Genomic DNA, 16,754 nt, shown 5'->3' with positions numbered 1-16,754 from the left:
CATGTATGATAAAAAGTTGTTTTACAATTTTAGGGGGCTTCCCTATTTGTAAAAATTGAGATATCTTTGGAAGTATGTAATTATTCATGAAGAGTCAAAAGTTGCAACTCTTCATTAGGATAGACACATATTTTTCACTAAAAGACATCACTTATAACTTCCATTCAATTAATAAATTTAAGATAATAATAAAATTTCCAACATATATAAGTACGTCTCATATGCATGCATGTTTGAGAATTGGAGGTCCATTGCCCATTGTACGTAGTCTTAGCTAGCATGAGTACCGTACATTCTTCGAAGACCAGAGCTTTCATTAATCAGAAACCGCGCACTGGGTTTTTTATGATCATTTATTTCTTCATGATGAGTAACTGCTTTTCTAGCATTCATCACTCTCTGCACTATTCTGCTTCCCAGAACTTGGGTTCCGTTGTTTCCTGTTTGAATTCTTCCTTTTAGACTTGGAGTACTATTCAAACTGCCGTGAATTGCTATTGTAGTAGTAGTAATCTCCTGCACCTGCATCGTGCGTTCCAGTACTTTCCGACCCCTACAGACGCTTGGTGAGCATGACTGCCTCCTTATTGGTTTTGAAGCAGTTTCTGGTGCAGCTGCTTTGGTCGGGATCAGGTGAGTCGGCATCGTACTGGTACGACCTCGTCCTCCTCGTGTAGCAGAAGTTGAGCGTTGTTCTGTCCTCACACTAGCTGGTTTCTCGTTAGAAAATCCAGCTACAATTAGATGATCAGGGGAGGCAGCAGAGACACATGTAGTAGTAGTTGTTGACGTCGTTGGCTTTGTTTTTGAGTATTCCATCTTCAGTACTCCTCCCAGTCCCATGGCCATGCCCGACGAGGATAAGAAATTTATTGGAGCTGATGTTTCACCGACCACGTTATTATTTGCTGATCTTTTTGCTCTTGTGTCAACGGATGCTGATGACCTAATAATATTAACATTCTTTGCTGGTTTCTGGTTCAGACGAGGATAAACTGCGACTGGTGTCGTTCTGTTTTTTGTTTGAGCCTTGGATGACACAATTGTGCCTGTGCTGCTGCAGATGCTTCGTCTTTGACTCGGGGTGACACTTCTCCTCACCGGGATTTTCGGTTTTGGGTTTGGAGATTTTGGTCTCCCATTTCTTGGCTCAACTGCCTCTGTGTTGCTATTGCTACCTGCAAACTGGTTTCAGTTTCATCCATGTTTGTTATTAGTAATTCCTTTCATTAGTTAATATGGCATGTGAATGACCTCTAAATTATGATCAAGTCGGAGCTTTGTCCATAGAATTAGAAATCCGTGATATTTTTGCCTTAATGCCGAGAAATTTTTAGTTGTGATGGGAATACGAGTGGTACACCACGTGTTTTTATGTAAGTGGGGACAAATTTTATTTTTTAAGTTATTAACTTTTTAACATATATATCCCACAATTTATATAACAACACGTGATATATCATCTCGTGTGACGGTCACATCGAAAAATCTCTCCTTAACGTGGAGCATTAATTCTTTTAGCCAATTACCTTCATGTTTTGGTCTTAAATTGCAAACGTAGAAGCACGTGATCAACTTTTAAAGTAAGGTTGTGTTGACTAAAAAATAACCACGTGAATAATTAGATAAAAATGCTAACAAAATCAGTTAAAAGAACCCATTCTCTACATATATCAAATTATTATATCGAATGTTACGGATTTTTAATTCAAAAACTAGAACTTCAATTCGACCATAGTTCAAAAATCGTTATTTCAATCGTCTAATGAAATTAGGTCTCACTTTTTTACGGACTAAGAAATTACAAAAAAATTTAAATTCTTAATAGCTTACTAAAAAGTCATTAATTTTCTTTTGGTTGAAAAACACAATCATTTCGATATATGAATTTTATGAATATTGATAAAAAGAGTAAACCATATAATTTGTCCTTAAATTTTCATCATAGTTTAGATTTCGTTTCTGAATTGATTTTGTGTTAATTATGGTATTTGAATTTGACAAAATGGAGAGAATTAGTCATTTCATCCAAACTTTGGTACATTTTCTGTTATTATGCTTATGTGCATGACATTAGGAATTTTCTTTTTAACAAACAATATTATTTATACTAAACTTGAGGGAGTGGGCTAAGCCTCACAATAGGTTTGCAATAATGTAGTTCAAATTTACTTTTGGCGTTAATCAAACATAAGATCTTTCACTTACAACTTACAAGTGAAGAGGAATACCACTAGAGCGCAGTACTAAGTGGATCATTATGCTTACATGCATGGCATGTGGTTCAAATTTGACTCAACACTACGGTCTAGTGGTGTTTTTATTTACTTATAAGCGAGAGGTCTTAGGTTTCGATTCTCTAGCCAAAGGAGAATTCGAATCAAATTATTATGACTAGCCTAACATGAAAGTTAGCCCACTCATCCACACTTCTGTATAGATAATATCGTATGTATTAAAAGAAAACATTTACATACCCGCGAAAGAGGTTGGAAGATTGGTAATTCCCTTTGAACGACCAATTTAGGGCCATTTGTGTCCATTTCTAGAGACGGGAAAAGAGGAGTTGCAGGCGGTGTTTTTAACCTTGATTGATTTACATAAGATAAGAGCAACATATATATTAGCTACTATTGGTCAACAACTAGGCAATTTTATAATTAGGACCTCATAATTTTTTTGGTAAATTAAAACTTAAACATTTAGGATTTTATTTATTTATTTATTTTTGCAAAACGATAGATTTTGTTAAATTATATGTTAGATTAGTCATCAACAGAGTTTTTCACCATTGTAGTAAATGATCGCTTGCGTCAAAACTTAAAATTAGTCACTCCTTTTCTTGCTTTGATTTATTTATTTTATGTCGTATTTCTCTTTAATAAAAAGCTAGAAACAAAACTAGAAATAAAATTAAATTTAGGTTGCAATCAAATTAATGGATAAAAAAAAGGGATAAATAAAGAAGGCCTACCAATCATAGTCGTTCTTGTCGTTTTCGGCATAAATTTCAGATCCCTTCTTGGCAGACGCAATTCTGTAGAGCTGGTAGTTTCCTGCGCGCAGTTTTTTGGTTTTCTAAGGTAAATTAAAAGAAACTTTAACAAAAAAATTTCGGTATTGTTTATTTTAATAAAAAATAATATTTTTACATTAAAAAATTAATCATGATACTATTCATTTTACTATTTAACAAACAGCTAGTTACGGCTAGCTATAGTAAATGAATCAAATTAAGAAACCGATGAAGGATATATGAAATATTCACATATAGTTCTAAAAATATGATTTTAATTTGCCTCTAAAACTTAATATATATAGTAATAATTATTATACAGTTAATATTTGCATATATACACGTGCTATTAATATGCAACAGTGCCGTACGTACCATTTAGCTCAAACTCGTCAGAAACGGGTTGGAGGAGGCTGACGATATTGCATTCTTTTTCGCGCTTTTGCAACTCCTGGAACAGAATAAGATCTTGATCATGATCTCTGTCGTCCTTCCGTCCTCCGTTGATCAAGGGCATCCCGGGAACTCTCCTCCTGGTACCACCCCTTAAGCTTGCTCCATTCGGTTTCGAATTCGAATTCATGGTACTATTTCTATATATCTAACGTTGAGGGTTTTTAGGTCCCTCTAGCTCATTTCGTTTTGATTAACTACAGCTGCAAAATGCTCCTTGCAATTAGATACAACATCTATATAGGACATCGATCGATCCCATAGAGGAGGAGGTATAACTTATAATTTATAAACATCGATCAAACATGGATGAATCGAGTTATACGCTAACCCCCATAGCATCGGCATAAACAGAGGTTGCCACATGGAATCTTAGCCGGCAATTTCAGAGTCCAAACTACACAAACACAAAGCGACGAAGTTTGCTTAATTTTATCAAATGTAGGGGAGTTGCAGGCGGTGTTATTAATCTTGATTGATCTACATTCTTTATGAGCAAATTATATATTACACATAAGCTACTATTGGTCAACAACTAGGCAATTTTATAATTAGGAACTAATAATTTGTTTGGTAATAAATTAAAACATAAAACTTAGGATTGATTGTCACTCAGTACTATGATCTAGTGATATTCCTCTTCACTTGTAAGTGAAAGATTTGAGGTTCAATTCTTGCCCAAGGCGAGTTTGAACCACATTATTGCTAGCTCATTATGAGGCAAAACACATTTCATTCTTTCAGTGTAGAAAATATTGTCCATTTGGTCGTGTGTGGTAAGAGAGGAAGAGAGCGTGAGATGCAAACAGAGGGATTAGAGAGAGAGAAAAAAGAAGGGGAGAGAGAGAGAGAGAGGTTAAGACGCATACAGAGAAATGAAGATATAGGAGCAGCACTGAGAATAGAGATTAGAAATATGCTAAAATCATATGTAAATGAGGCTTTAATAAAAAACTGTAAAATTTGATTTTGTGAATTGTATTATTGTCCATCATTTTTTCTATGATAAAAAAGTAAATAGTGTTTTCACCATCTTTTAGTTAACAAAAATGATATTTTAATAGGTAATTTAGATTTGTATTGCTCGGATGAATTTCTTAATTCTTCAGTTGTTTTGCCCAGCCACTAAAAATTACCAAATTAATGCCCTATTCCTTCTCTTACTCTTCAAAACACACACGAACAAAAAAATGGGCATTGATTAAAAAGAACATAAAACCCCATGCTTACACATGAATACAAAAAGGCACAAAACCCAAGAGCCCATTTGGTATTTTACTTGAGAACTGATCTCAAAATTTTATTTTTATTAAAAACTCATCCTTTAATTTAAAATTTTTAAATCCAAAACTTTGTTTGGTATGCAAGTTCTACATCTCAAACTAATCAAAATTTCTACCGTGCTCTTTCAAAAAAGAAACAAATTTGAATACCCAGGCCCAACGTTGATGAACTCATTGTTATCATCTCTCTCACTCCAACCTTCGTGCATATATGAAATTTTGATCTGAAAGCTGGGTTATTTCGTACTGAAATTGATTGACTGAGAAGAAAAAAGGGACCTGTTGCTTTCGAGCGATAGCTTCCAAGTGGGTTCGGAAAGTGGTAAGATGCTCCTTCATGAGATTTGGTTCTAATCTTGGCAACATTCTCGCCCAACAGACGATATTGGTCCTGCAAATAAAGGATGGCTTTGGGTTGGATTCCAGGACTTGGTAGTCGAAATCAATGGCGGAGATTCTCCATGCAGGTTTTGACGTTCGACGTGGCTGCGCCACTGGTGGTTGGTATGAGGGATCCAATTGAGACGACGGGTCAGAAAAAGGATCTAAGAGGCAAGAGGGAAGAGAGGGGATTGGGAGAGAGACGTGAAAGAAGATCCAAAGAGTCTAAAAACACACTTTTTGTGTTTCAACAAGAAGGCCTTGTTTTGAAAAAAATTTGAGTTGTGGTTTTGAGAATTAGATCCAAATCAAATACCAAACAAGAACTTTAAAATTGTGACTCAAAACTTGTTTTTGAGTTAAAAAAATTAGATCCAAGTCAAATACCAAATAGACCCTAAAATATTTGGAATTTTTTTTCCCTTTATACTATACTAGTCTCTCTGCACGCACTAACGGCATGTGAGAGGCTTTTTTTATTATCACGGGTGCTACGCGCCCCTAAAGATCTTTTATGCATGTCCAAACCATGTTATTTAGTATTGAATACTTTTATGCACCCCTAAAGATCTTTTATATATGTCCAAACTATGTCATTCGATATTGAATACTTTTATGTTTCATTATTTCTTACAAACATTTGTTATATTTTTATGTGTGTTTGGCAAGCGTATTTTTGAATTAAGGGATCAATTTTTATTACATGAAGTATGAACCGATTGTGTTGCATTGTGAAAAGGTTTAAAAATAGTAGTACATACATATACAAAAACACTAATTGTAGACAATCTCTTAATACCAACCATGTACATGCATGTAGACAAATTACTAACACAAAAGAATGGTTGAATACATACAATAAAACATGGAGAGAAACAAAAGAGTAAAAATAGCAAGACTATTTTGAGTCACTATGTATGTTGTAAGTCTTAGTTCCTTAGTATCTTCTTGGCTTTTGTGAATTCTCTGTCAACAAAGTAATTTAGTAATCAAACTTTCAGTAATACAATTAAAGTAGAAATCCAAAACAATTAATTTAAAGCCAAGTAAATGGAATCATTAGAAGGAAAAAAAAAAAAAACTAAAACCAATATTCTAAAAGTATCATGATAACACCTAGCAACACCTTATAAATTCAAATAAAAACAAACAAAGCTATAGTGCTGCTTCAAAACTACAGTCCTTGTCATCGATGGCCTCATATAGTTCATCATTGGTTTTATTTATTTATTTATTTTTATTTTTTTTTTGAATTTTCAAAACCCATATGCAATAGATTATCAAATTCTACAACTATAGAAATTAAGAAAACAATATAATTAACATTCTACAATCAATTCATTAAACTGTAAGTGTCACATCCCGGCCCGGGGGGATCAGTTCCCGGGCTCACTCCACCACCGTAGCATGATATTGTCCGCTTTGAGCTTACCATTCCCTCACGGTTTTGTTTTTGGGAACTCACAAGCAACTTCCCAGTGGGTCACCCATCATGGGATTGCTCTCGCGCGACACTCGCTTAACTTCGGAGTTCCGATGGAACCCGAAGCCAGTGAGCTCCCAAAAAGCCTCGTGCTAGGTAGGGATAGGAATATACATTTAAGGATCACTCCCCTGGGCGATGTGAGATGTCACAATCCACCCCTTTAGGGGCCCGACGTCCTCGTCGGCACACACGGGGCCAGGGTTAGGCTCTGATACCAAATTGTCACATCCCGGCCCGGGGGAGACCACTTCCCGGGCTCACTCCACCATCGTAGCACGATATTGTCCACTTTGGACTTACCATTCCCTCACGGTTTTGTTTTTTGGGAACTCACGAGCAACTTCCCAGTGGATCACCCATCATGGGATTGCTCTCGCGCGACACTTGCTTAACTTCGGAGTTCCGATGGAACCCGAAGCCAATGAGCTCCCAAAAGGTCTCGTGCTAGGTAAGGATAGGAATATACATTTAAGGATCACTCCCCTGGGCGATGTGGGATGTCACAGTAAGTTTCATTAAAAAAAAAAAAGAACTTTAACGAAAAGCTCTCGGTATTGTTGATTTTAACGAAAAACCACATTTTTATACAAAAAAAATCAATTTTGTTACTATTCATTTTACTATTTATTTTGTCCTTATTTTTAAGAAAGATTACATTCACACATCCCAATTTACTTTTCTCACACCCTTTTAATTTTTTAATATTTTCTACACACCACTAACATTTGATTAAAAAATATTAAAAAATTAAAAAGATGTGAAAAAAGTCATTTGGGGTGTGTGAATCTCCCTATAGTTTTTAAGCATTTTTCATTAGTTTTCCTTAAAAGTATGGTAGCAAGAAAAATAAAAATAAGATAAAATAAATGTTAGGAAAAAAATGCAAGTTAGTTCAAATGAAGGGACTTCTTCTAAGCAGGATTTACTAACAAACGGCATTGAGTAATGTGAACTGTACAACTTTAATACAAAACATAATGTATAGTACGATATGCAATCAATATGTAATAACTTATATGTTGTAGTTCAGAAAAAACCTATGAAGTACTCGAATATGTGGTACTATGGTAGTCCAATTTTACATAATCCTCTTTTCCCTACACTCTTAACTAATCCACCTACTGATATAAATTCGGCTTTGATTGTCTTCATTGCCAACATGGCCCAACGAATGAGTTGACCAACGCTCCATGGGCTTCTTTTGTTATTGAAAATACAGCGGAGACACACCAATATACTTTAGTGGAAATAAGCCATACTTTGAAAAACTGCACATACCATACATGATTTTCTCCAAAACAATGTAAACGAAGAATGGAATCCAAAAATTAAGAGGCATTAACACTGTAGATGCATCACTTTTAATGTCCTACACAATGAGTAATCAAACACCACCAATAGACACAATAAAATCCGTCCAAAACTTTACACACATTGCAAGTGAAAGAGAAGATATTTAATAGAAAAATAGAAAATTGAGAAAATAATAGCAAAAATTTATTGAGACATATAATATCAAAGAATAAAACAATTGAGAGACCCACCACAACCAATCTAGAAAGACATAGACAAACAATTACAAAACTACCGTAACCAATCATGAAAATATTCTTCATAAATAAACCACACCTTGTTCTTGTAAATCAAAACCCGTTCTTGGTAACCGACGAATGACAGTATCATCAAACATATTTGGTCACATATCTTTACTATGAGTAATATATATTGTTTTTTGAGGAAGAAGACGTCCATCATCTTCCCACCTAAAGAAAAGAGAAACACTAATCATCCCCTTCTATTTAAAAATGTTTTTGACATTTGTGGAAATCAAATTATACCTGTGAATTGTGATACCTCGTGCTAACTGACAAATATATCCACCCTCATTGGTTTAGCCTCCGCTGGCATCATGGGAAGAAACTGCAATAGGGACAAAATGGAATTGGATTTCCCCTCATAAGGAAGGAAGGTTAGGACCTTTAACAGGGTTGTATTTCTGGTTGAAATGGGATTGTGATCAAACTCCAGAAATGCAGTCTAGACAGCGGGCCCTTCCTTTTCTGTGTGGACTGAATCGGGAAAGGGTCAGTCTCATCTAGAGCATGCTGCACATCATTCGTCCTTTTTCGGCAACAAAAACCATAATTTCATCTCAATTATCACTAACAAACAGATAAATATCCTCCGTTAACATAAAGAGAAAAATGATAAGACTTGTGTTCCTTCATTGATCGAAAAAAACCCTTCACTGATAAACATCACACCCATTTTTTTGTTCCACAGTAAATGAGTTAAACCACCAAATGAAGCCAAAGAACGTACATCATACCCATTTTTCTTGGTCTGTAGATTGTGGAATTTGTTGAAATGCGAACATCTATTTTTCAACGCACCCTATTCCCTGAAGATTTTGCATAAAATTGAACCTAATGTATCCAATAGTAAAATTAATGCATAAAACCAGAGAGAGGAGAGAGCGAAAACCAATCCAATTCCAAACTTTGGATTCATGATTTTCCTTTTTTCAGGAGGAAAACGGTTCTTTTTCTTTTTCTTTCTTTCCTTCTTTTTTTTTTTTTTTTTTTTCAGGAGAAAAAACGGTTTGTTTTGCAAAGTGATATTGTAGTGCAGTGGAGGTTCATCACGTCTTCATCCCTTCTCCCTTTTTATAAACTTTTCCAACAATTTACCTTTTATTTGACCAAAAAAAAAAAAAAATCAATTTACTTTTTAATTTCCAGGTTTTCATATTTTTATGACAAAATTATCCTTGCGAATTTGTTTTCATTATTTTCGCCCAGTTTTAGCTTTTTTTTTTTGTTTGAGGGATCTGTTAGTCCAATAATTTTTGGTGAAGCTATGAGACATCAAAACTCACTTTTAGCTTTTTAAGAGCATCTCTAAAGGAGATGTCCAAATATCTACATAAGTTATAACAGTAAAAAAAGACCACACTAACATTCTCCAACTGAAATGTCAAATTCTATGTGGCGATAACATGGATTGGCAGCAAGGTAGTTGTTGTCAAATTTGACAGCAGCTTCAAAATTAATTATTAATGTTTTTTATTAATTTTTTATCATTGCAATTAATGTTGTTGTTGACCCGTCTTTTCTTTTTAACACTGTATAAGGGAAACGGTTCCCTTTTGCAATTAATGTTGCAATTAAGTTTTTATTAATTTAATCATTTATTTTATAATATAATAAAATAATAATTTAATTTGACATATTGGATGGATAATAAAAATTTTAAAAGATCTCAAAATACCACATAAGCTGTTAAATTTAAATTTTATGTTCAAAATTTGACATCTCCTTTGGAGATGCTCTAATAGAGACTAACCTCTCCGCACGCGTTCACGCGCATGCAAGAGACCTTTTTTCTAATCACAGACGCTAAGCGCCCCTAAAGATGTATTGTGTTAGCCATTTACCATAATTGTTCATTGGGCATAGACATTAATAGTGTCGCTATAGTTTTAACTTAAGTTACAAACAAACTAAAATCCTAGTTGGTCAAATAGTATTTCTCCAAGTTCAATGAAAATTGATTATTGCAAAAAACACATGCTTTTCTTCTTTTAACCAATCCAAGGTCAAATAAAATTGGCTCACTTTCTGGAGTGTTTTGTAACAACCCACATAGAACAATAAGCATGGAGATCATAGTTAGCTACAAAAAAAATAACAATTTCTACCTTGATTAAAAAACTTAAACTCGTTCAAATGTTGTTATGAGTATACAATTAACAAATAAATAAGACAAAATGACCTAACAATTCAATCTCTATTCATTTCTTGATCCTCCCAAAATTTATTTCCATGGGATAATGGAGGGGTCAATATTATTAGTCTTGAACTAATATTGTTTAAACCTCCGTACCTGGAAGAGAAAAACACATAAACAGAGTGAAGCTAAACATAATGTCCCAAATCAATCTTGATAGGAAAAAAAATGGAAACTGTAAAATAAACCTAGCAACATATATTCAGTATTTCTTCTTCTTCTTCCTTTTTTTTTTTTTTTTTTGAACGCTAATTTGATATTAAAACTGACCTAACTTGAGCTTCCAAATCATCAAGCTTGGTAGCATAATCTTACTAAACCAACTCCACAGCCTTACTGTGTTTTTCTTCTTTATTCATCCACTCCTCCCTCATTTTCTTCACCTCTTCGTTCAAGCCACGACTTGAGCTATGGACATTGCCAACATCCATGCTAGCATTGACACTCTTAGAAGGGAACTATGACACATGATTTTACTTATGTTTTTCAACCCACTTTTGTAAATATAGAAGAAGCTAAATGCAAATATTCTATATGTTTACTCTTCCTCAATTTGGAATACTGCTTTGAGATTCCAAGTATGATATTAGAAGTGAACACAATAAGGCGATAAGATAAAAAGGCAGCAATTAACCAAGACAATGAAGAACTTGAATAATTAAAATTACAAATGGGAAAAATCGAACCTGTATGACCCCGCTAGTGTTTGACAAACTCAGATTGTTCCTGCAAACATGCATAGAAGCGTCTTTAGCCTTGCAAGATACATCACAGTAACATATTATTGTCCAAATTTCTATCCCTAATGAAAAAACTTGTGTCAATAAAATTAATAAACAAAGAAAAAAGGAAAAATGAATGAAAAATTAATAAGAGAAACCCATCAAATGTCAGTCTCTCCTATCTTTTTGTGCAAAACCTTATGATTTTAATACTTTATAAGCAATCGTGGCCTATAGTTATAAGAAAATTTGCCGGAAAAGGAAGAAGAACAGCTAAAAAAAAAAAAAGAGAGAGAGAAGAAAACCCACCTATACTTGAAGTACCAAATGTTTTCGTTTGCCCATTCAGGTTTCGTGTTACTTTTCCCCAACTCAACCCTACACGTCAACATCCAGTTTCTAGGGTTTTCAATCTCCGATCACCACCAATCCCCAGATCCATGGTGGTGGCTTCAATGTATTTTTGTTGCTAAAATTAATCACCAATGTCACTATCGTTTGGATGAGAAAGTGCAAACTCTTTGTGGAAAACAGTAACGAATGCATTAATCACCGTTGATGAAATACATATATCGAACATTGAAGAGTAAAAATAAACAGTCAAACTACAAACAACAATTGTAGAGAACGTATATATCAAAATGCAAACAGAAACATGTGCAAATAAGAAAACTAAAGAGGAAGCAAGGAGTAGCTTTAAATAATAAGTTGCAACCATCTAGAATTCATCATCCATCATCCCAAATTGCACACTTTGGACAAAGATTGAAACTGTAGCCTACACAATTGGTACTTAGTGCCCGTACCCTCCAATCTTTATATATAATGAAACTGCTATGACTTTTTGCGCTATACATACGTCTTTTTTTTCTGCTTCTTCAGTACCGTAGCCTTTACCAATAGCCTTTGCTGGAATATCTGCAGTTTGAGATAAACTGATAGAATGGTCTCCGCCCATCCTCCTAGGCAAGGATATCTAATAGTTTGAGAAAAACTGATTTGCAAATGTGGTGGAATTTGTCTTTTCCACGTTTGATTTCTAAATGGTACGATATTTACTATTTTATCCCTATTTTGTTGGGTAGTTGTTATGTGACAGCCCGTCCCGAGAATTTTAAAAACGTACGCGTGAAAAGACAGTTTTGCCCCTAGTGTGTTTTCTTTACGTTTTGTGGTTGTTTTTGGGTTCCTTGTTGGCATGTTTTGGGCCACACACCCTAACCTGCACCCACACCCTTTCCCTTGCCCTGTACCCCCTATCCTGAGTTCCCTTTCCCTTCCCATTTTCCATACAACGTACGGACACACCCACAAACCTACCCAACCTTCACAGATCGAAGAAACCAAGCACATATTCAGGCTCGTGAGGCTCGTAGAAGTCCAAACATACCCATTTCAAGTAAGAATACCTTCGTTTTCACGTCGAACTCACGATGCCCGATTTTGGGTACTATTCATGCATACGTGATTTCTCACGTTTTAGGGAATTTCAAGCTTGTAGGAAGCTTGGTGAGGTCCCTAGGAGGCTCGGGGTGGTTCGTTTGAAGGTTTTGGACGTCGGGATCACGAGTTTCGAGGTTGGCCGGAGTTGGGGTGATTTTCCAAGTGAGATTTCGTGGATTTTAGCACTTGAAAGTGGTATGGTTGTGTTCCTCTCGTTGTAAGCTTCCTTTTGGTACCAATTTTTTGAAATTTGGTTGAAAAACGAAGAAGATAGGACGATTTGAAAATTTCCCGATTTTCCGGCGCTGGCGACGGCGCCGGAGAAGACGATGGAATATTCCGTCAAATCTGACGGAATATTCCTGACGCCGTTGACAGAATCTGTTAGGGATAACGAAATATTCCTGACGGCGTCAACTGACGCCGTTAGCGTGCCAGGCACGTGCCTGCGCGTGGCCGGCGCGTGCGGCGGTGAAAAATTATTTTAAAAATATGGGAATGTTCCTGAGGTTGAGTAGATCACGTTGATGTATTCATACACCCCATTTGAGCATTGTATGATAAGTTATTTCTAAAGGTTGGTTATGTGCTTTAAAATTAACATTTTTGTAGTTGTTTCGCATATAGGTGATACCTATCCCGAGGACGAGCGTGGTCATTCGAGGTAGGGGGCTACGACCCTTCCACATACCAGTGAGTGGGCTTTTGGTTTTCCGTATATACCTATATACATATATTTTCCCAGAAATTGATTGAAATGTTTATTCGTTTATATGCCATGCATTTCATTACCGTTGTTTATGCATCGTTAGTTGCATTATTAGTTGTTTATATATATATATATATACATATTCGGTGCTGCGGACGCACAAGTAAGTGCCAGGTAAGTGTTATTCATGTTTACATTCAGTAGTGATTTGAGATGCATAGAGAACTCATAACCTGCACCCCCGGTGTTAGTGCTCCTGCCCAGAGTTGGGCACAGTTCTTCACATGATGTTCACCTCCCGCACCACACGCTCAGCTTGGATCCAAGTTAGGTGCACAGTTCTGTCGTATAGACCACTTTAGATGGTTCCGACTCGTAGGTGACCCGCGATTATTCGCCCAGCCTTCACGTGATCGTAGCACTTGAGCGTATATATATTGCACTCAGGCCTGTCATACAGACCACCTTAGGTGGTTCCGACTCGTGTGCAGGTCCAGTTAGTGAGATTGAGATTTGAGCTCTAGATTCAGCCATACAGGTCACGTTAGGTGACTTCGGCTGCCAGATTTTATGACAGTGATATGATTATACCTGAGCACTTGCATTTTATTTTGAGATTTTGGCATGGCATATTCTTGAGCATGATTGGTATATATATATATATACATACGTATATCTATTTTTCTGGGAAGTATACAGGTTTTACGGCGAGGGGTTAGTACGTATTTATTAAATGGTTTTCGAAAAGCTTTGTTTTTGCCCACTCACGCTTTTGTTTTGCGCCCCTCCAGGTTCTAGTTGACTAGCAGGTTTGGTGGTTTCCCAGAGGACTTTCCCGGCATTTTTGACAGACGATCACCAGCGTAGGGCCACCTTCGGGTGTACTATTGTCGCATCATTTTCTTTTGGACTGCTTTAGGCGTTATGCTCTGAACTTAGCGTCGCACTTGTTATTTCTTTATGTAAAACCAGTTTTTATTCATTCATATTACTATTTCCACTATTATTTTATTCGCTTCTGCACTGTGCACATGGTTACGTCACTTCCACGTGACGGCCAGCAGGCCCTGATCTCGGTCGGGGTGTGTCATGTTAATTATTTTCTGTATCAAAGTAAGGACATGATTGGAATATTGAAAGCTTCACCTATTTGGGCTTCTCACTTTATATAGGAAAAATTAGTATCCGGTCTTTAGTTACTAATGTTCTTTGATTGAAACCTTATTGGTTTTCAAAATTTGATCAAGGTCCCTAACATTAAACTCCTAACTAATTTTCAATTCAAAACATTTCCAAAATAAAAAATAAAAAATTTGAATAAGTTTGTACCCCTTAATTTTTTATAAAAAGGTTTCCATTTTTTTAATCTTATATGTACCCATTCATGTAATTTTTCAAATTTTTAATCTTAAAATGTACCCATTCTTAAATATACCAATTTATTGTAGTAAAATGTTATTTATTTATTTATTATTATTTGTTATATAAAATCTATTCAATTTTTTTTCTAATCCATTTTTAAACTTATATGAGTACATTCTTTTTCTTAATTTGAGAATGTATCCATGTCAAATTTAATCAAGGAAATTTACTAATGTTTACTTAGCCTAGTATCTATTATTTTTTGTGTGGTTTTGAAGAATGTACCCATATTTTGGTACAATATTTTTTTTGGTAATTTTGATGAATGTACCCATATTTACACACACACACACACACACAATATAATGGAGAGTATAATTTATATTTTAATAATTTTAATCCACAAATTATGGGTTTTTTATATTTAAAATCTCATTAATACAAACAAATATAAATTTCAATTTTTAATTTAAAAATTATAGTAACCTACATAAAAATACATTATCACATTAATTTCAGGAACTTCGATCAAAAATTGAAAACCTATAAGGTTTCAGTCAAAGATTATTGACAATTAGGGACCGTATCCAAAGTGTCCCTTAAATGTAATTGCCCCACTTCAACTAATATCGAGACATTTTGTAATAAAACTTTAGACCTGACAGATGTCACATCCCTGCCCAGGCCCCGACCACATCCCAGGCTCGACTCCATTGTAGCACTATATTGTTCGTTTTTGGCCCCGACCACGCCTTCACTGTTTTGTTTATTGGAACTCACACTAGAACTTCCTAGTGGGTCACCCATCCTGGGAATGTTTTCGTGTGAACTCGCTTAACTTTGGAGTTCCAATGGAACCTGAAGCCAGTGAGCTCCTAAAAGGCCTCGTGCTAGGTAGAGATGGGAATATACATATAAAGCTTACAGGATCCACTCCCCTAGGTGACGTGAGATGTAACAATCCACCCCCCTTAGGGGCTCGTTGTCCTCGTTGACACCCTTCCGACCAGAGATTAGCTCTGATACCAAATTGTCACATCCCCGCTCGAGCCCCCACCACATTCTGGCCGCGACTCCATTGTAGCACGATATTGTCTGCTTTGGCCCCGACCATGCCCTCATGATTTTGTCTATGGGAACTCACACAAGAACTTCCCAGTAGGTCACCCATCCTGGGAATGCTCTCGCGCGAACTCGCTTAACTTTGGAGTTCCAATGGAACCCGAACCCAGTGAGCTCCCAAAAGGCGTCGTGCTAGGTATAGATGAGAATATACATATAAGGCTTACATGATCCACTCCCCTAGGCGATGTGGGATGTAACACAGAGGTTTGTAATTATGAATTTTTATTTATTTGAATTATCTTTAAAACCACTGTTTACGAGGGTTTGTAGGGTTTTAGAAACTCAAACGACGATGTACTCATCGTCAAACTGTAGATGATGCAATCACGAGCATTTGTATATATATATATATATATATATATATATATATTTCTTCACATATTGCATTTGTAAATTAATTATTGTGATTTTTTAATGTGATTTGGAATTTTTATGGGAGATTATGTACTACTATGGCGATTGTAGTAACTAGTAAGGTTTTTCTTTAGTAGTTTAAAATTATCAAATTAATTTTTTTTCTTAACAAGCGACACGATAATGATCTTATTAGTTAACATGTTGACTCAAAATCCATTATTTTAGTGCCATTTTGGGTCCAATCGTTGAGTCGTGCAAAAAATTGCAAGGTCTACCCGAAGCCGCGTGCTACTCATATTTAACCATTAAACTTGGCCTAACAATTTTCAATCTCTCTATAATAAGTGGATTACCTTGTTTGTTAGGTATTATTCTTTAACTCACTGCGTCCTGAGCTTAAACTCTCCCATATGAGGATCTTCTCTATATCCTCTTTGTGAGGATCCTCACATCCTAAAAGTTCAGTACATTGTGCAGCCAGTTTTTGTTAGGTACTATGATTTTTGACCGTATGATGTATGATAAGTGGTTAGGATGTGAGGATCCCTAGGATCCCCACAATTTGGATCAGGATGGTATCCATATCTAACTCTCCCTACCTCCTTTGAGTACCTTTAGTGTAGATTAG

At 35.7% G+C, this 16,754-nt stretch overlaps 1 protein-coding gene across 1 annotated transcript; it reads right to left on the bottom strand.

Annotated features, from left to right (window-relative positions):
* Window positions 1–270: 270 nt before the first annotated feature.
* LOC137745354 (uncharacterized) lies at window positions 271–3,599 on the bottom strand. The gene is made up of 2 exons (XM_068485297.1): window positions 3,392–3,599; window positions 271–1,178 (listed from the first exon to the last, which is right to left on the bottom strand). Exons 1-2 carry the CDS (start codon window positions 3,597–3,599, stop codon window positions 271–273), a joined length of 1,116 nt encoding a protein of 371 aa, XP_068341398.1.
* Window positions 3,600–16,754: the final 13,155 nt, after the last annotated feature.

Source organism: Pyrus communis, chromosome 9 (assembly GCF_963583255.1).
Source record: "Pyrus communis chromosome 9, drPyrComm1.1, whole genome shotgun sequence".
In the NCBI taxonomy this organism is placed as follows: domain Eukaryota; kingdom Viridiplantae; phylum Streptophyta; class Magnoliopsida; order Rosales; family Rosaceae; genus Pyrus; species Pyrus communis.
This window is presented reverse-complemented; position numbering and strand designations above follow the sequence as displayed.